Source organism: Bacillus rossius, chromosome 18 (genome assembly GCF_032445375.1).
Source record: "Bacillus rossius redtenbacheri isolate Brsri chromosome 18, Brsri_v3, whole genome shotgun sequence".
NCBI classification, from domain to species: domain Eukaryota; kingdom Metazoa; phylum Arthropoda; class Insecta; order Phasmatodea; family Bacillidae; genus Bacillus; species Bacillus rossius.
The window spans coordinates 11,195,683-11,217,097 of record NC_086345.1 but is presented as its reverse complement, the minus strand read 5'-3'; the positions used below and the strand labels follow the sequence as shown (position 1 = coordinate 11,217,097).

At 53.9% G+C, this 21,415-nt stretch overlaps 1 protein-coding gene across 1 annotated transcript in view; it reads left to right on the top strand.

The window, feature by feature from the left end:
• Nucleotides 1–931: 931 nt before the first annotated feature.
• Nucleotides 932–21,415, top strand: part of LOC134541373 (uncharacterized) — a 38,385-nt gene continuing 17,901 nt past the window's right edge. The window contains exon 1 of the mRNA XM_063384797.1: nucleotides 932–1,411. Coding sequence (XP_063240867.1) covers nucleotides 932–1,411 — 480 coding nt within the window. The remainder of the gene's footprint in view (nucleotides 1,412–21,415) is intronic.

Sequence of the window (21,415 nt, the reverse complement as noted above, 5' to 3'; positions counted from 1 at the left end):
AAAAAAGGAATTAAAAAGTGAAATTACTGGTAAAACTAGCAAATAAGTAAAAATTTGTTAAATTAGAAAATAAAACAACTGTTTTAAATTAAATATATTAACCTGGTTGCGTTTCGCTCCGATTTTGAGGTTCTTCAAGCTCTTGAGATGTAGACGTGAAGGAAAGCCTGGATTGCTTTGGATTCGATGCGGCTGTTTGTAATTCGATCTTTATTTTATTTTTCCGTTTCTCGGAACCAGATTTGTGTTTATATGCCACTGAATGTGACTGAAACCATTAAGTATATCAATTTGAGTAAGTAATACATATATAATATTAGACATGTACAAAGGCTCCAAAGTAACTTTTTTTCAGAACGCAATTAAAATAATACCTATGCAACTTACCTTTTCCATTGTAATGGATAATTCAGTTTTTTTATGTATTAAGTGTTTAACATAATATAAGGAGAGTTAAAACAAACTACACGCATCACACATCAAAACATAAAAAACCATCAATAAATTCCACTAACTAGAGTATAGGCGGTAACGGCAATACAAACCGACAAAAGAATGGAATATGATGCCAGGAGCCAGGAGCGCGCGTCGGGGATTCCTCAACCACAAGATTCTTTACTTGCATAATGCCTTCCGTTTCATCAGAAATATGAGATGAGAGTGAATAAATACGTTACGTTCGTTAATTGTTATTTATAAATGTTGCAGTATCGAATCTATCGAGTTTTTAAGAACATCTAAAAAATTAATTTTTTTTTAAAATATCTATGAAACAATGTAAAATGTTATGCATTACGCCATAATGATACACATCTAAATAAGTTGATTCGATCAAAAAGTTATTGCCGTTCAGAAAAAAAAATTCAAAACTGGTTTCAGAGGGTGGCAGCTCAAATTAGAAAATTTTTCTATTCCATTTCTCTCTAATTGTATGAACGAACTATCTGATCTAGTTTTAAATTCAGGTCGCAAGAGCTGGGACCCAGCCTATCCTACGGTTGCCGCAAGCCCCGCAAGCCAGGCCCGTGGGGGCCCGCGCAGGCTGGGGCCCGGCTGGCAAGTGCCACCTCGACTATATGGCCAGTCCGACGCTGGTGATGCCACGCACCACGTGTCGACACCCCGCTCCGGGTCGTCGACGCAACGCGACGAGCCGGCGGTGCACACAGCGACCCCGGCAGTGCGGACGACAGTGCCGAACCGGCTGGGACGAGCGGGTGACAACGCGGGGGGCCTGATCCGGGTGCCGGTTCTGGTCAACGGGCGACCTGTCCACGCCCTGGTGGACACCGCGGCGAGCCACTCCTACATCGCCGCACACCTGGTACCTGAGACGGAGCTGGAGTCGGGGGAGGAGGACGTCCTTCTGGCCACTCATGGGACCCGCGCGCTCACGTCTGGGCGCGCCCAGGTAACAATCACCATTAGAGACATGGTTAGTCAGACCACCGCCCTGGTGCTGCGGGAGTTGAGGGACGACCTCATCCTGGGGCTCCCGTGGCTCGTCCAGGAGGACACGTCCATTGATGTCAAAGACGGTAAGGTGCATGTGGGACGTGCGTGTCGCAGGACGATGTACAGCATCGGCGGGGACAGGCCTCTCGTGACCACACCATTTATCACTGTAGGTGAATTACGCAATGAGGTCCCTGCGGAATACGTGGGCAGGTTTAACGAGGTTCTGGCACAGCATCCCCAGATGTTCGCGGCTGCGGACATGCTACGTCGCACAACGGTAACGCAACACACGATTCCTACCCGCCCTCATGAACCTAAATTTGTAAAACCTTTTGGATTTGGACCCCAAGAATGCGAGGCCATCCAGGTGCAAATAGCAGAAATGTTGCGTGATGGGGTGATTGAGCCGAGCGAGTCACCCTACAACTGCCTAGTGGTGATTGCGAAAAAGAAGGATGGCACGCTCAGGTTTTGTGTCAACTTCAAACCTATCAACTCCGTCACCATTCCAGCCCCACCACCTCTCATTAATATCACAGACGCCCTGGCAGGGCTAGGGGACGCCCGCATCTTCACATCAATAGACCTTAAATCAGGGTATTGGCAGGTTCCCGTTTGCCCTGAGGACAGACATAAGACCTCATTCACCACACCTGATGGCCGCAGGTTTCAGTTCTGTGCCATGCCGTTCGGGCTGATGGATGCCCCCGCGACCTTCCAGACCATGATGGTCCGCGTCCTGGATGGGTTCGTGGGCAAGTTTGCCGCGGCCTACCTGGAGGACGTGATTGTCTGGTCGCGGACATGGGAGGAACATGCGCAACACCTTGCCATGTTCCTCGAGCAGCTGGCCAGACATGGGCTGACCTGCGCGCCCCACAAATGTCACGTCGATGCCACGAAGTTGGAGTACCCGGGCCACATTGTGAGCGCGGACGGATGTCGACCCCTGCCAGCACAACTTGATCTGATAGAGTCAAAGACCGCACTGCGTGCCCGCAAACAATTACAGCAGCTAATAGGCCTACTCAATTGGCTGAGGGGCTTCATCCCCCACTTCGCCATGGTCAAGACACCTATGACAGCCCTTCTCTCCCCCAAGACCAGGTTCAAGTGGACAGAGGAGGCGGACCGCACGCTGACTGACGTGAAGCGCTTTTTTCCAGGTGTGCCACACGCTCGCCCGCCTCCTACCCGAGGAGCACGTGTTTTTGCAGACTGACGCCAGTCAGGAGGGAATGGGGGCGGTGTTGTACCAGGTAGGCCCAGAGGGGGAACGGCGCATAGTGGAGTACGCGAGCGCCAAATTCAGCCCGGCAGCGCGCTGCTATCATGTCAATGAATAGGAGTGCCTCGTGGTAGTGTGGGCATTGGGGCGCTACTGACACCACCTGGAGGGCAGGCCCTTTACCCTTCGTACCGATAGCCAGTTTCTCAAGTGGCTCGACTCGGTACAGGGCCGCAAGTCGAAATTCACGCGATGGGCTCTGACACTCCAAAGCTTCGACTTCCACGTCGAGCACGTCCCAGGGCGCGAAAACCAATTGGCAGACGAACTGTCACAACACCCCGACCCTAACACTGAGTACCACGACGAGGGCAGCTGGGAGGAACTGCTACCACCAGTAGGGCACACCGCGGACACTTCAAGGGCAGGCAAATCCGCGGTTCTATATGCCACTGTTTCCAACACGAGCCCAGACATGTCCCTTCCCGACACGCTTACGGACTTACATCGTGTTGTGCTGGGGGTGCAACAAGACGACGAGTCAGTGGGGGAGTGGGTGACCAAGTGCGGGGAGCAGGTGCAGCCGTACCACAGATGTGTTGACGGGGTTCTGCAGACATGGGTACCGGGGGACATGGAGACCTGGAGGACGTTTGTACCCGCAGCTGCCCGTTCAGCTGTCCTAAGTTTCTATCACGACCACGACCTGGCCGGTCACCCGGGTGCGGAACAGACGCAAGGGGTGCTGCGTCGGGAGTTCCATTGGCCTGGCGTTGCCAGGGACGTCCGCGACTATGTTGCGGAGGTGCCAGCAGTGCAAGTTGCGGCGGGCCGACGGAGTAGAGCAACAGCAGCCCCGCAGACCAAGCGAACCTTTTCACACCCTAGCCTTGGACATCATGGGGCCGTACCCCCGCACTTCACAAGGGAAAAGGTTTTTAGTCATAATAACTGACCTTTTCACCCGCTGGGTCGAAGCTTTCCCCGTATCCAACGTCAGGTCGGGCACCATATTGTCCCTACTAGAAAATGAGGTCTACCCACGATTTGGCCTCCCAAAAATAGTACTAACAGACAATGGATGCCAGTTCACAGGGGGGCGCTGGCGGGCCGGATGCCGCCGGTGGGGGATCTCCCATCACACCACACCCACGTACCATCCCCGGGCGAATCCCACGGAACGGAGGAACCAGGAGATAAAGGTTCAGCTCCACCTCCGTCTCGGGGAGGACCATTAAAAGTGGGACATACACCTACCCAAATAGCTGTACTGTCTGCGCCGGCGCACCAATGTAGTCACGGGCCATTCTCCAGCCGAACTGCTCCTGGGACAGAACCTGGCCCTCCCTGGGGAATGCCGAGTGGGCTACCGAGTACCTATGGGGGGAGGAAATCGCAGCCATGAGGGAGCAGGCACGCATTCAACAAGAACAATTCCTGACCCAAAAAACTCTAGTCTACCCGCCCCCCGGCACAGCTTGAACCCGGCAGGTGGGTGTATGTGCGGCAGCATCACCCATCCTCTGGAAAACATAACTTCTGCGCGGGGCTGGCCTCCAAGTGGTCTGAACCACGCCAAATCCTATGGCGAACAGGTCCATCCACATACACCGTTCGCACTCCCAGCGGAAGGCCGGCGAAGGTGCACCGAGACGACTTGCGCCTCGCAGCCAACGACCTTACCCCAGCAGGGGCCGGACCTCCGAGGGATAAGCCACCAGGCACACCCCCGAGCCCGACTCTGGGCTCGCCCAAACCGGACGTGGCTGGCCCGCGCGGACACCACGACGGCTACGCAACTGCCCCATCACCTACACAAATGTCAGATACTGTTTGTTCTGTACCAGGGGCTCCAACAGAGTCAACAAATATAATGGACTCCCCAGTTCCCGACTGCCCCTCATCCAGCATCCTTCCTCTTGCAGCGGACACTAACCTGCCGATGACCAACCTAGTGAGGCCTTACTTAAGGCGCTCGAGTTTAAAGTCGGGAGCCGCAGAAGGGTGTACCGACTAAATGCAGTGAGAAGTACGGTCCCTAGGCAAAAAAGAATGACCTGGATAATAATTGAAAACATCACTGCCTGTTTACTATTTAATAATCCTGCTTGGCATCGGCTTGGTACATTAAAATACAGAACCATTTACACAAATCTACAGAAGATCTAGATCTCGCATTAAAGAAAAGGACATCTAATGTAATCACATATTATAAACACTATATTACGGGTAATTTTACAAACATTTAGAAAGGATAAGTTTTTCCCTAACAGGTCCGTTCATTACACTCCTGGATGACGTAATTGTCTATAAAGGTTGTTTAGGCACAATTCCGAATATTCTGGTCTAACCGGACTCTCGTTTCGACGTAATTATGCGAGTCTCACATCCCGCACCACAGCAACGTGATAAGTCTGGCTTGCAGTTTACGTAAATTCTCACGTAGCGTAAAAAGGAGAAGTAGAGTTTATTTCGCCACATTACGATTCAAGAAACTAGCAAGATAATGAATTTGAGTTTATGATCAGTCAAGTCTCTCTGCTCATAGTTTTTCCTTAAAAAACCAACCCGGTGCCCGGTTGTTAATAGCGGTTGCGTCGAGGCTTACTTGTAGTTGCGCAGCATGGTGGACGATAACCCGGGCTGGGCACTCGTCGATGCGTAGGTGAATGGAACAGCCTTTCCATTTTAGCAGCGGCGCAACACGCCTGCACCCGCGAGCCGAAGTCGACTCCACCAGCCGCCAGCACCGTCTCCCTGCTCGCCAGCCACAGACCGTCGCCGGTTAACGCGTCACCATGACGTCATAAGGCTCAGCGCGCCGCGCGGTGTTGGCTCGCGGAAACACACACAAGCGCAGCGCCGCGAATGTCCGTAATGCTTTTGTTTTAATCAATCTTCAGGACGAAAATGAACCAAGTGCCAAACAATCTATCATAACATATTATATAATTAATTACCAAAGTAAAAGGACGTTAAAACAAACAAATAATAAAAGTAAAGTTAATGGAGGCGTGGCAAACGCCTCAATATCCCCCCCTTAAAAAAAAACTAATTTAACACCAAAAACAAAAAAAAATTTAGGTAGCTACGAGCCACTATAAGGCGAGAAAACGGGGAAGCACTCAAAACACACCATTCAAGCAACAGACCTCAAAGAAAAGCAAGAAGAAAAAAAAGCACACAGTGAGAAAAAACACGCGAAGAAAAACACATGAGAAAGACAAAAAAAAACAATAATTAAGACCAAACAATGCTTTGTGCCACTTTCCCGTTTACTCGTTAACAAACAAGCAACATAATTCCTTACTAGGGGATAGTAACCGTAATCCACCTCTGAGACACGTAAGGCGCAATAAGAAACCTACTCAGCAGCATAAGCCCTATACTTAAGTCGAGCAGCCACCCAAAAGAAAACAAAAATTTAAAACCCCAAAAAAAAACTAACCAATACGACGATAAAAAAACCTAAACCTCAAGTCAAACCCGACAGTCACGAGCGAAATGCCCTAAACGCCCACACCGAAAACAGGTACCTCCCTTCTTAACTTTATTTGGCCCTCGCGAACTTTCACTTCTTTTGCCCACCGCGCCTTGCATTAATTGCTTTTTGAACTGGAAACTGGTAAAACAAACGTTTTCCACCGCCACTGCCCACTCTAATAAATCTGACAACTTATGTGGTTTGTTCACGTAACACGCCTCATGACGCACCTGTGGACAAACATTTTCGAGAACAAGACTAACCCATTCCTCCTCAGTCTTACTCACTCCTAGTGCCTTCGCATAATCCAAAATCTCCTGCACAAAATGCAAGACGGTTTCATTTAGCTCCTGAAATCTATAAACTTTACTCATAATTAATTGCTCACGAACCCGCCGAGGACAAAGCTTATTCCACAACGCCTCCTTACAATCAACCCATGACATATGACTCTTATAACCCGCAATGACTATATCGTAAGCTAAGCCTGTGCAACGCGAAGCAACAGCCAAAATTAAATCACTCTCATTGGAAAAATAATTTGCGTTAGCTAGCTTGTCTACGGCCATGCAAAACTCTAATATATCCTCTACATTTGCTGACTGCAGTTTCGGAACATTTTCTAATGATCGCAAAGCAAACTTATTTTTTAGAAAATTTGTACTAAGCGAGCCAGACCCACTCGCTTCTGCCTGTTCCGTTTGCCACGAAACTCTTTCTCCTTTCAAATGCGCCACAAACTTCTGTCTTAAAACATCTATGCTTTCGCCCGCACTGTGCTCGACTGACGCAGCTCTTAAATTTGTCATTATCTCCTCTTTATGTAATTTATATATCCAAGCCAATGCCATACTGGTGATATAAAAAATCAATAAGTATCTTAAACACCGAAAACTACCGCGTCTGCGACTCTGACCAGCAGAGTTGCGCAGTTTTGAGGCCTTACTTAAGGCGCTCGAGTTTAAAGTCGGAGATCGCAGAAGGGAGTACCAACTAAATGCAGTGAGAAGTACGGTCCCTAGGCAAAAAAGAATGACCTGGATGATAATTGAAAACATCACTGCCTGTTTACTATTTAATATTTCCGCTTGGCATCGGCTTAGTACATTGAAATACAGAACCATTTACACAAATCTGCAGAAGATCTAGATCTCGCATTAAAGAAAAGGACATCTAAAGTAATCACATATTATAAACACTATATTACGGGTAATTATACAAATATTTAGAAAAGCATTAGTTTTTCCCTAACAGGTCCGTTGATTACAATCCTGGATGACGTAATTGTCTATAACTGTTGTTTAGGCACAATTCCCAATGTTTTGGTCAAACCGGACGCTCGTTTCGACGTGATTATGCGAGTCTCACATCCCGCACCAATGTGTTAAGTCTGGCTTGCACTTTACGTAAATTCTCACGTAGCGTAAAAAGGAGAAGTAGAGTTTATTGCGCCACATTACGATTCAAGAAACTAGCAAAATAATGAATTTGAGTTTATGATCAGTCAAGTCTCTCTGCTCATTGTTTTTCCTTGAAAAACCAACCCGGTGTCCGGCTGTTAATAGCGGTTGCGTCGAGGCTTACTTGTAGTTGCGCAGCATGGTGGACGATAACCCGGGCTGGGCACTCGTCGATGCGTAGGTGAATGGAACAGCCTTTCCATTTTAGCAGCGGCGCAACACGCCTGCACCCGCGAGCCGAAGTCGACTCCACCAGCCGCCAGCACCGTCTCCCCGCTCGCCAGCCGCAGCCTGTCGCAGGTTAACGCGTCACCATGACGTCATAAGGCTCAGCGCGCCGCGCGGTGTTAGCTCGCTGAAACACACACAAACGCAGCGCCGCGAATGTCCGTAATGCTTTGGTTTTAATCGATCTTCAAGACGAAATTGAACCAAGTGACAAACAATCTATCATAACATATTATATAATTAATTACCAAATTAAAAGGACGTTAAAACAAACAAATAATAAAAGTAAAGTTAATGGAGGCGTGGCAAACGCCTCACTAGCACCGACCTCTCAGGCTGAGGAGGAGATGGCCCATCTTGTCTGGCAGCCGAACGATGACTCGAACAATGTAGCGGACGATGTCGACGAGCCCTGGTGGCCGCTGGATGTTAGCTTGAGCGAGTCCACTTTCACAATGTCTGTTGAGGAGCCTATGTCAGAGGGGGAGGGGGAAGTAGCGCAGAGGCGGTATCCGCAGAGGCGGCGGCGGCTGATGCACAAGCTGCTCGCAGCAACGGCCGCAAGCTGACGGCTCGACAGACCCTGGGGAAGGGCACGCGGCTGATGACTCCGGGGACAGTGGGGAGGGGGAGAACCAAGCCATTCTAGATATCATTGCTGGTGCTAACATCATCCCTTCCAGAAGGGCACGGCGCCCTCCGATCCATTTGCAGGATTACGTCACCGGAAACATCCAGAATCAGGGAAACACGAGCGTCCGGGGGTGACCAGTGCACACCAGGGAGGGCGACATGAGCTGGCAACACCAATAATGCATCCTATCAGAGTGTCACACCACGTTCCACAGGTACCAACACGCTTAAATGACTACTTTCTGGGTCAAATCACGACGGCGGAGTCCCAAGGGATGACCCACACCTATTCTTCAATCCATTCGTAGGCTCGCAGTCTAGTACAAATCAAATCCCACAACACTCACTAGTTATGCCCTCCAGATGGGTCATGCCAGAACCGCGATTAATTCAGTTGTAGAAACACCTTTACTAAGTATGCCACGCCCAGGGTCCCCACCACGCTCTAACCCCCTTAGTGCGACGAACAAGTGCACCACTTCCATGCGTATGAAGAGTAGTGTTGTTGAGCATAGCGGCCTCGTTGGAGGGGGGGGGGGGCATTTGACGCCAACCGCCGCTGCTCCCTGTGGTTCGCACAGGCCGTTGTCACAACAACACTTACTCTTAAGTGCATCGAACACGCCCGAGCATGATGGCCACGGAGTGAGTTTAAGTGCACCGCATCGAACACCGAGTCGATTAAAGCGCCCGGCCGGGTGTGGCAATGTGCTAAACTAAATCATTAATTATTCTTTCAAATCAAAAACAACCAATATAATAACAATTTAAAAGATAATTAATTCAAGGGGAATTATGTCCAATTGCTCTATAATCATATATTGTGAAATATGTCTTTTAAATCCAAAACTGGTCGGAGCGGTTTTCCCGCGCTTCACGTGTCTTGGCACGAGGTCAAACGGCGCCCTCGCGCTCAGTTACCGTCGGGAGCTCGCAGGGGTCGGTGGCTCCGCGAACACAGAGCCCTCAACTTTCGCTCTACATCCAAGTCTCAGCAATAGTGTAAGTTCTTCAAATCCTATTTATCAGCTCTCGCCGACCCCACCCAGTCGCACGATATTTCGTGCGACTCGTTAACTAATCATTTTCATCCCAACAGGGAGCTTTCATGTCCAGAGTTTAAGGACAGCATAATTGAGTTACGCAGTTTTCCGGCTTCCAAAGCCAAGTAATTGTTATCGTCGAAGGCTCTCAACCAGCCACGTGAGTCGTGTTCTTACTCGTTAATTTACGTATGCTTATGTTAGACTGGTTCAGATGTAAGCAGGGGTGCGGCGATAATACCGAGTGTCCATCTGTTTGGTTATGAGAAAGTCTGCAGGTTATGATACAAGGATGCAGTCTTATTGATTCATCACATTCATGACATAAAAGTGGCAAAAACTATACGAGCTACTAAACACAGAACAATGAACACTACACAATAATGTTAATCTTACATACTTAACTGCTAAGTAGTCTGAACGCAGAACTACAAAACGTGGATGTCGGCAGCTTGACATGTCTCGCAAGAAGCTGAAATCAGTTCAGTTATGTTGCACACTGGAATGGTGACGAGGTTTTCAAGAGAGGAATAGCCTCTGGCTTTAAGCATGGGTGGAGGGCACTTGCAAGCACATTTATCATGTTGACTATCCTGACTTACTGCAGATTCCCATGGTTGATGAACTAGTTAGAAATTTATGTAGAAAATTGAAACATATAGTTCATACAGGCTCCAGTATGGGTGATGTTGGAAATTTCACGGGAAATACCTCTTACCTGAGAATAGGTGCATGCACGCGGCCCATCAAAGGAATGAAACAGACTCGAAAACTAGTTACTCTAAACAAACAAAGTTATGCAGGGGATTTCTACAAACCGCAAGGCCCCTCAAGGGGCCGATGTAAAAGGATTAAGCAAACTTATGCTATTGCAGTTGCAGATGGTGATGGCCAGATGTTGTAGACCCTGTTGGCATCTGACCCCTGTACAAGCGAGGGTGACTGACGCAGCCTCAGTAGCTCCAGGCGACCGAGGGCCACATTTCCCTCACGAAGTAGGCGGAATGCAGTGACGTCCCTCGGCTTCAGGTCCCCGTTTTCCCGTTGAAATAAATGTCCTGTTATGCCCGTACTGCCCTCGTCGGAGAGGTGTGGGTCCAGGCCAACGTGGCCGGGACCGGGAAAGGCGGGACCTGGAGGGAGAGTGAAGTGATTGCGAGGAATGTTGGTAGGTTGTCGCAAGCAGAACACGGCATTAACGAATTTCACGAGCCGTCTTTTATTAACGCTTATAAAGTCCTGCCGCAGCCTGGCGGAACCGTCGCGGAACAAGTGCCCTACCACGGCGACACGGACTCCCTGATGACGGGGCGGTTCTCAAATACGTTTCGGCGCGAATCGTAAAGTTTATTAATGCTAGGCTGACCCAGTGAGAAAGGGCCCGAAGACGGAACGCTGTACATACGCGGCCCGTTACGTAATGTTCCGTGGACGGCGAAAAGTTCAGAGACTCGTAGCACCACGTTCGCGTTGTAGAAACTGCCCGCTAGACACGTCTCCCGATGACTCGTAAGTTAACAATGCTAAGCTGATTCGCGGTGGCAGCTCAGCTGCCGTGACCGACTGCGGACTGAGCGAACGTTCAATCCCGAGCGCAACGTGCGCGGCTCGCGGAGCAACGAACACGTCTGTCTCCGCTCGAGACCAGGACGCGACTGCCTCTCCCCGCTCGCCCGCGGGCCGGCGCCCGCGGGTGGCGGGGAGGGAGGGGAAAATCGGCCGGCGTGGGAGAGAGCTCCGTCCCGCGGCGCGCCAGGCTGCAATTACATACTACGGCGAAACACTTCAGAAAAAGTTATTGAATTATTTACAAAGACATACACGAGACATTAATTACACAGCGAACTTGCACAATGAATAATAAATAAAATAAGTTAATTACACACATTCAAATCCCTTAATCGTTTACAAATATATACACACTGAAATAAAAGATAAAGTCACATAGAAAAAACACTCGTTGGCATGCTAGGGCGCACGCGGGTGCGTCCCTGGCCGTCGCATACACTGGGGTTCACTGGGGGGGAAAATAGGCCCCCTCAGGCCCGCGTCGGTGGCCAGGTACGGCCTCTGTATCTGGGAGGGTACGACGACTGTCGTCATATGCCCCCCCTCTCCCGAGGCCGTCCTGGCCCCCGACGCCGACCTAGACCGGCAGCTGCGTCCGCGTCCGGCCACTTGTCTGGTCGTCGGAGCTCGTCACGTCATTCCGTCCGGGTCGGGCAAACTGGGGCAGGAGCTGCATCACGCTGCAGCGTAACCCCCCGTCGGTCGTTTGTCTTACGTCGCGGGGTTTGCGCTGACTCCCCCACTCGTAGTCCCGGAGGTAGTGGGGGGCCGTCTTCTCACGCGTGGACCGGCGCAACGCCGGTCCCCTCCCCGCGTGAGCGGTCATCCTCGGCTCCCCGGAAGGCAAGTCCAGGACCACCTGCTGGGCCCTGTCGACATCGCCCTCCCCACTGAGGAGCCGGACCGTTACCCCGTCTGTCACGTCCTTGCTCCCGTCCGTCCCCGTCACCCGCCGTTCCCAGGAGTGGACGTACCTCCGTCCACGTCTCTGGGTAGGCTCCGGCAACGTCACCACTGGTTCACTCAGGTCGACCAGGTCGCCCTGAGCAGTGTTGTCATGTGTTACGTCCTCGATGAGCGGTCCATCAGTGTCGTTGGCGTAGGCGCTGACGTCATCAGGCGGGAGCACCCGGTCCACAAAGCGCTCCAGCTCTGCCATGCTTGCGCCACGCGGACCCCTTCCGCCCCTTCTGACGGGCGTCCGTTCCCCGCCCCCTCTTGCCAGTTGCCAACCACCGTTCCCCTTTTGCTGTCCCCCCGTAGGAGGCTGAGTCGGTGTCGTCGTGGGGGCCCGTCCATGTGTCGTGCCCCAGGTGTCGTCGTCCCTGTCAACGTTCCTGCCAACCCCCCGCAGTGACTTGGGGTGGGCGTGTCCTCGTCGACGTCCCTGATCCGGCTCCGGTGGCGTCACCACGGGGTCACCGAGGTCGACCAGGACTCCTACTGCGACGTTGTCATCGGTCCTGTCCCGTGTGTCACCGTCCCCGTCAGCGTTCTCGCCTGCCACTCGCCGTGACCCGGGGTAGGCGTGTCCCCGTCGACGTCCCTGATCCGGTTCCGGTGGCGTCACCACGGGGTCATCGAGGTCGACCAGGACTCCTACTGCGACGTTGTCATCGGTCCCGTCCCGTGTGTCGTCGTCCCTGTCAACGTCCCTGCCAACCCCCCGCAGTGACCTGGGGTGGGCGTGTCCCCGTCGACGTCCCAGGTCCGGCTCCGGCGGTACCACCACAGGGGCGCCGAGGTCGGCCAGTACACCTTCGGTGACGTCATCCTCGGCCTCGTCACCGTCCACTGGTCCGCTGTCGTCGTGGTCGTACTCGTCGTGCGGGTCGCCTATCAGTCGAATGTCGTCCCTGTGCACCTTAGTTGTCCGTCCGTCGGCGCGACGCACGAGGTACGAGGTGGTGCCCAGTCTGTCTACGATCTCCTGTGGCCCCGCCCACTTAGGAGCCAGACTGGCGCAAAAGCCCCGCTCGCCAGCCGACAGGTGATGACACTTAACAAACACCTGCTGGCCAGGCTCTAGTCGTGCTGGGGGCTGGTGCGTCTGCGGCGTACGTCTAGTCAGGTAGTCAGCTTGGCGACGTCGGGCGTCTTCGCGCAGATCGTCCGTGGTCATGTTGTGCAAGTCGGGGGTTGCGCGCGCTTCCCCGGGCAGGGCGAGGTTCCGGCCCTGCACCAGTTCAGCGGGGGAATGGCCCGTGACCGCGTTCGTCCGACGGCGCAGGCAAAACAGCAGCGTCGGCAGGTGCAGGTCCCACTTGGTGTGGTCCTCGTCCAACCGGATGCGCAGCTGAGTTTTAATGTCCTGATTCCGCCTTTCGGTCGGATTCGCGCGCGGATGGTAGGTGGGCGTCGTGTGATGCTCCACCCCCCAACCCGCGCAGGACACTCGCCAGCTTCTCCCCGTGAACTGCACCCCGTTGTCCGTCAGCAGGACCGCGGGGTACCCGTATCGCGGGAAGAACTCGCGCTCGAGCAGGGCAATCACGGTGCCGGCCTTCACGTTTGGTACTGCGAACGCCTCCGCCCAGCGGGTGAAGACATCCGTGACCACAACAATGAATCGCCGACCACGGGACGTGCGAGGATACGGCCCCATAATATCCACCGCCACAGTGTGGAAGGGATTCCGGGGCCGTCGTGGGACCTGCTGCTCCTTGCCGTCGGGTCGCCTGGACTTCCGCTCCTGGCAACGCAGGCAGGCCCGCACGTAGCGTCTTACTTCTGCCGCGTCGCCAGGCCAGCGGAACGTCCGTCTGACCTCACGCAGCGTCTGCTCCGCGCCCGGGTGTCCCGCCAGGGGGTGGTCATGCAGGTAGCTCAGGACCCAGCGCCTGGCCTCGGGCGACACGTGGGTCCGCCACCCGCTCGACCTGTGAGCCCCCCTGGTCTGGAGCACCCCGTTCAGGCTCCGGCAGCCCGGTATCACCCCCTCCCCACACTCTGTCAGTCGGGTCCGGGTGTCGGGGTCCCGGAGTTGCGCCGCGTGGACCCACGCCAGCAGGTCAGTCATAGTCTCGGGTCGCGCGTCAGGTGCAGGAGCAGTGGGGCTTGTCAGCGCGTACAACGCGCACGGTCGCGGCACCGAGTCCTCTACCCCGCGCTCACGCTCAGGGAGGAGCACTTCCTCCCAGCCCTGGTCGTCGTGGAACTCATTCTCAGGGTCCGGATTCCGGGACAACTCGTCGGCCAGCTGATTTTCACGTCCAGGAATGTGCTCGACCGTGAACGAGAATTCCTGGATCAGCATGGCCCACCGAGTGAACTTAGACTTCCGGCCCTGAGCGGAGTCCAACCAGCGGAGGCATTGGCTGTCGGTTCTCAGCGTGAATGAGCGGCCCTCGACGTGGTGACGGTACCTCTGTAGGGCCCAGACCACCGCAAGGCACTCTTGCTCATTCACGTGATACTTCCGCTCAGCCTGCCCAAACTTGGCGCTGGCGTACTCGATCACGCGCCTCTCGCCCTGGTCATCCATCTGGTACAACACCGCCCCCATCCCCTCCTGACTCGCATCCGTCTGGATGAAGATGGGGCGGCTGGGCACCAGGCGTGAGAGCGTGTGACAGTTCCTGAACCGGCGCTTCACCTGTCGCAAGGCCTCGTCCGCGGCGGGGGTCCACCGGAACTTAGTCTTCGGCGACAGTAGGTCCGTCATCGGGGCCGTCACCGTGGCGAAGTCGGGGACGAAGGACCGCAGCCAGTTGAGCAGCCCCAGCAGCTTCTGGAGCTGCTTCCTGGTCTTCGGTGCCCCCTTTCCCTCTATTAGCTCCAACTGCTCAGGTCGGGGGCGGCACCCCTCCGCCGTCACTATGTGTCCTAGGAACTCTATTTCCGTGGCCCCAATGTGGCATTTCTTTGGGGCGCACGTCAGTCCGTGTCTGGCCATACGTTCTAGCACCAATGCCAGATGGTGCGCGTGTTCCTCCCACGTCCTGGACCAGATGATAACGTCGTCCAGATAGGCACTGGCGAACTCACCAATGTACCCATCCAGAACACGTACCATCAGGGCCTGGAACGTGGCAGGGGCGTCCATGAGACCAAACGGCATGGCGCAGAACTGGTAACGTCGACCGTCTGGTGCCGTAAATGCCGTCTTAGGGCGGTCCTCCAGACATACCGGCACCTGCCAGTAGCCTGATTTTAAGTCTAGTGTCGTGAAAATAGTGGCGTCCCCCAGTCCTGCCAGTGCGTCTGTGATATTGATCTGCGGGGGCGGGGCGGGAATGGTCAGTTTGTTTATCGCCTTGAAGTTTACGCAAAAGCGTAGACTTCCGTCTTTCTTGGTGGCCAGCACCACCCGTGAGTTATACGGGGAGGTGCTGGGTTCCACTACCCCGTCACGTAACATCTCGTCAATTTGAGTCTGTATGGCCTCCCGTTCCCGGATGCCAAATCCGTATACCTTCTCAAAGGGAGGGCGGTGCGGTACCATCGGTATCCGGTGCTCCGTCACGTTTGTCCGTCGTAGCCGGTCCGCGGCCGCAAATACCTGTGCCTGAGAGGTGAGGACATGGTTGATGACATCGACGTACTCCTCTGGAACACCGTGCTGAAGGTCTTCTAGGCGAATGACTGACTGAGGGGGACTGGGGGGAACCTGGTGCACGCCGTACACCGTCCAGCGCCCCTGGGTGCCGAAGTGCATCCGGCCAGCTCGTACTTCCACGGTGGCGTCGACCTCGTGCAGCCATGGGACCCCCAGAATCAGCCCCTCGCGGAGCTCGGGGACCACCCAGGCCTCGACGTGGCTAACGTGACCAACGATGCTCATTGTTACCTGAGTGATGCCCCCTGCTGCAACGACGGCATCCCTGGTGGCCAGCTGCACCAGCTCCCTCCGCGGTGTCACTGCCTCCGCTCCCACCAGGTGGGCCGCGATGTAGGTTCGGCTGGCGGCGGTGTCCACCAGGGCCAGCATCTCCCGCCCGTTAGCGCGGACAGGAATTCGCAGCAGCTCCGGCTCCTCGGGGCCGACCTGCCCCAGCTGTGCAGTCGTCTGTCCCCCACCGCCCCCGGCCACCTGGCCGTCCGGGCGTGGGGAACTCGCGGCGAGGTCCGCGGCTCGCTCCGGCGCCGACGTGTTGACGTTCCGGTGGTCCACCTCGTCGACGACAGGTCGACGAGGCGGCTGGTCCGGCCCTGGTATAACCGGCCTCAGGGCCGCGGCGGTGGCGCCGGCAGTCAGCTGTCCCTGCACGGAGATGGCCGGCGGGATGCCTGCGCTGATGCTCTGGTTGTCCGCCCCGTCGACGGCGTATCGACGAGGCGGCTGGTCCGGCCCTGGTATACCCGGCCTCAGGGCCGCGGTGGTGGCGCCGGCAGTCAGCTGTCCCTGCCCGGAGATGGTCGGCGGGATGCCTGCGCTGATGCTCTGATTGTCCACCCCGTCGACGGCGTGTCGACGAGGCGGCTGGTCCGGCCCTGGTACACCCGGCCTCAGGGCCGCGGTGGTGGCGCCGGCAGTCAGCTGTCCCTGCCCGGAGATGGCCGGCGGGACGCCTGCGCTGATGCTCTGATTGTCCACCCCGTCGACGGCGTGTCGACGAGGCGGCTGGTCCGGCCCTGGTATAACCGGCCTCAGGGCCGCGGTGGTGGCGCCGGCAGTCAGCTGTCCCTGCACGGAGATGGCCGGCGGGATGCCTGCGCTGACGCTCTGGTTGTCCACCCCGTCGACGGCGTGTCGACGAGGCGGCTGGTCCGGCCCTGGTATAACCGGCCTCAGGGCCGCGGTGGTGGCGCCGGCAGTCAGCTGTCCCTGCACGGAGATGGCCGGCGGGATGCCTGCGCTGACGCTCTGGTTGTCCACCCCGTCGACGGCGTGTCGACGAGGCGGCTGGTCCGGCCCTGGTATACCCGGCCTCAGGGCCGCGGTGGTGGCGCCGGCAGTCAGCTGTCCCCGCAGTTGCCTCGGCATGGGGACAGCTGATGAGGAGTAGTCCCGTTGTCCCCTGCTTCCCGGCGGCATACAGGACGTTAGTGCGGTAGGCGCCGGTGGTGGTCGACGTGTTCTGTCAGTTACTGGGACTGCCGGTGGCTGGCGGGCCGGGGAGCGGCACCCAGTTGTCCCTCCGCCCCCGGTCCTGCGTTTCCCGCCTGCGACGTGTTGCCTTCGCGCGCCTCCTCCCACGCGGCTCTGGTGGGGCAGAGGCGATGCCAATGGTACGCGTCCGGGCAAAAACGGCATCGCGGCGGACGTTCGTCCCTCTCTCTCGTATCTGTCCGCTCGTGACGTCCTCCTCCTGTCGCAGCTGGTTCCGGGCGTTCCCTGGTGCCACCGCGGTCTGTTGTCCTGCGCGGTCCCGCGCCGCCGGCGTAGCTCACCACGGTCAAGTCACTGTCCGTGACCTCTGTGACGGTGACCCCTCGCGGCCCCGAGCGAGCACGGGGAGCTCTCGCGCCCCTGAGTGCCGTCCTCCACTGCGACATGTCACGTTCGATCACGCGGGCGAGGGCCACGAACTCCTCCGTGTCACGACCAGCAGCCGTCCTCATGAAGGGGCGAAACTCTGGCAGCAATTGTTCGACAATGGTTGGCAACGCCGCACTCACGTCCCCACTTGTCCCCAATCGGCGGAACATGCGTAACTTCTCGTAAATGAACTGCTCTGCACTCTCGTCCTCCTCCTGGTTTCGGCAATAAAATGTCCGCAAACACATTGCCCGCGCCTGATCGTTATCAAACCTAGTTTTGACTTGGCGCACAAAATGTCCCCACTCGGTATCAAAACTCCCGGCCATTGACCACCAGTTCCTTGCCTCGCCGCGGAGCTGTCCCGCCACTCGCGGCGTCCACTCCGCCCGTCGCACTTCGTACAGTTTTAGGAGGTGTTCACACTCCCGCAAAAACTCCCGCGGGTCCTCGTTGTCTCTCCCCGCAAACTCTGGCAACTCAAACTGCGTGCTCACGTACCGCACTACCGGCCCATCTGCGTCCGCGTGCCTGTCCCCCTGTTCCCGTTTACTGTCCTCAACTGTGCTGTCCGTGCTGTTTGCGCCCTCGGCCGCGCCGCCGGACCCGCAAACCTCGTTTTTTACGTCCATTTTCGCGGAGTCTCCCTCCTCACACAAGTCCGTTTCGAAACTGATTAGATCGTATCTTTCTTGTCCCGCCTGTTTCCACGCCATCCTGTCCTCCTGTGCTACTGATCCGCGGATCGTGAACACAATCTCCCCCAGTAATACAATACGATCCTCCCCAGCGCGTTATCTTCAGTCCGGGATACCGCTGCACCGCCGTCTTGTATTTCTGTCCCCCACGACGCGCTATCTCTCGCCGAAACGTCTCGTGTTCGCGCCGTTCCCGCGCTGCGTTATCTCCCGCCGGCGCGCCGGCGCGACGTCTCGAATTCGAGCCGCTCCCACGCCGCGCAGCCGCACCTGCTTCCGTTCTGTCCTGCACCTGCGCGCTTGCGTGCGCTTGCGTGCGCTTGCGTGCGCTTGCGTATGCTTACGGCCACACTAGTTGGGCGCCAAATGACGTCCCTCGGCTTCAGGTCCCCGTTTTCCCGTTGAAATAAATGTCCTGTTATGCCCGTACTGCCCTCGTCGGAGAGGTGTGGGTCCAGGCCAACGTGGCCGGGACCGGGAAAGGCGGGACCTGGAGGGAGAGTGAAGTGATTGCGAGGAATGTTGGTAGGTTGTCGCAAGCAGAACACGGCATTAACGAATTTCACGAGCCGTCTTTTATTAACGCTTATAAAGTCCTGCCGCAGCCTGGCGGAACCGTCGCGGAACAAGTGCCCTACCACGGCGACACGGACTCCCTGATGACGGGGCGGTTCTCAAATACGTTTCGGCGCGAATCGTAAAGTTTATTAATGCTAGGCTGACCCAGTGAGAAAGGGCCCGAAGACGGAACGCTGTACATACGCGGCCCGTTACGTAATGTTCCGTGGACGGCGAAAAGTTCAGAGACTCGTAGCACCACGTTCGCGTTGTAGAAACTGCCCGCTAGACACGTCTCCCGATGACTCGTAAGTTAACAATGCTAAGCTGATTCGCGGTGGCAGCTCAGCTGCCGTGACCGACTGCGGACTGAGCGAACGTTCAATCCCGAGCGCAACGTGCGCGGCTCGCGGAGCAACGAACACGTCTGTCTCCGCTCGAGACCAGGACGCGACTGCCTCTCCCCGCTCGCCCGCGGGCCGGCGCCCGCGGGTGGCGGGGAGGGAGGGGAAAATCGGCCGGCGTGGGAGAGAGCTCCGTCCCGCGGCGCGCCAGGCTGCAATTACATACTACGGCGAAACACTTCAGAAAAAGTTATTGAATTATTTACAAAGACATACACGAGACATTAATTACACAGCGAACTTGCACAATGAATAATAAATAAAATAAGTTAATTACACACATTCAAATCCCTTAATCGTTTACAAATATATACACACTGAAATAAAAGATAAAGTCACATAGAAAAAACACTCGTTGGCATGCTAGGGCGCACGCGGGTGCGTCCCTGGCCGTCGCATACACTGGGGTTCACTGGGGGGGAAAATAGGCCCCCTCAGGCCCGCGTCGGTGGCCAGGTACGGCCTCTGTATCTGGGAGGGTACGACGACTGTCGTCAGCAGGAACGAATCACGCTGGGAATTGTCTTGTAGTTGCACGGTGAACAGTATTCTTTTAAATAAGAAAGATTTATGATGATGTTAGTTTAATTAACAATTGAGAATTAAAGAATTACATAACAATGTTCGGGGTCTATATCTGGCGGATGAATACACACATGGCTATGGTGGATGAACATATCAACACTCAGCTGTGCAGGCGGCTATCGACCCATCGACCTCGGGGTCCGTCCCTTCGTTGCAGTCCCTTACAGTACAGATGCGTTTGTAGCACACACACTGAAGAGACAGGTGTGGATGTGGCATAACGGCCTGTGCCACAGAGGAGCACCGACAGTTGGCATGCAAGCATATATTTGTTGTCCACTTCCAAACGGGGCACTTTTGAGAAAAATGAGAAAAACCTCTAATTTAGAAGCTTCAAAAATTCTCTTAGATGTTTTTACTGTTGTTAGTATCTAAGTGCAAAAATGAGTTAAATAAGTTTTAGTTTGGAATTAGCCACGTTTGTAACAGTTGTAAGCAATTGGGTAGTTATGGAAATGACAAACATGTTTTGATACTGTGAATGTACTTAAACACTTTTGAAACCTGATAAAAAAAGGTTTAATTTAGGAAATATCACAAATACACAAATTAGATACACAAAACTAACATGTTTTGATAGTGTGAATGTAATTAGACACTATTGTTAACCAATAGAAAACCCAGTTAAATTTATGAAATATCACAAATACACAAAATAGATACAAAATATCAAGTAACATAAATATGGTATTGAATAGTTTAAGAATAAAACATTTCAATAATTTAAGTATGTACACATATTCAAACCAATTTAAAGATGTTCGTTACATTTCAAAGTATTTTATTACAAATATTATAGAGGTGTGGCGATACCACTCTTTCAATACTCGATTCTGTATTGCTTTTTCAGTTCAATACTTTCGATACTCCAGGGAAAAAAATTTTCCCATTAAGTAACAATTATTACAAATAACATAAATTAGTTTTAAACTATATAAATTCCCTCTTTATTACTAAAATACAAATGAGAACTTTGAGAAGCAAATAAGAAATGTAGTTGTTGTCATGTCCACCAGTTTGGCCTCGGCTGGTATGATAGCACAAGCCCCAAGTGCGCCACCCATCCTACATAATCTATGGAGAGAAAAGTTAGTTCGCCACCCGCCCCTAGAAGGCAGACAAAGGGGAATGTAAATTAAGGAAACTTTGTCTACCTGCCGAGCCTAATTCAGGACAAATATGTAAATACCCAGTGTGGTATCAAGAAGCCTTTAAATTATACAAGTGAATGTAAAGAACATTGTAATTCGAATATGTATGCACAGGAAGCATACAGATGTGCCCTCCCTGATGAATATTCATTCGATTCATTTTTAAGTCCTCGGACATTCAAATATTAGATTTCCAATCTTTAATGCTAGATTGCTCTGAATTTTGAGTAACGATGTTCCACTTGGCATCTGGTTGAAAGAAGGTGCAGACGCACTGGTAATGGGGGTACAAAATGAAATGTTATTGACAATTGCTTCATCCGCAAGGGTGGTAGTGATGGGCAGAACGGTTCTTTTGACCGAACCGGTACTTTCGGATCAGTTCCGTGAAAGATTCGTTCAGAACGATTCGTTCATCTCGGTCATTTCGTTCTTTTCTGTGAATAGGATCTGGCTCTTTTATCAGGTGTCGTAACTCGTTCAGCCTTTAGAGTA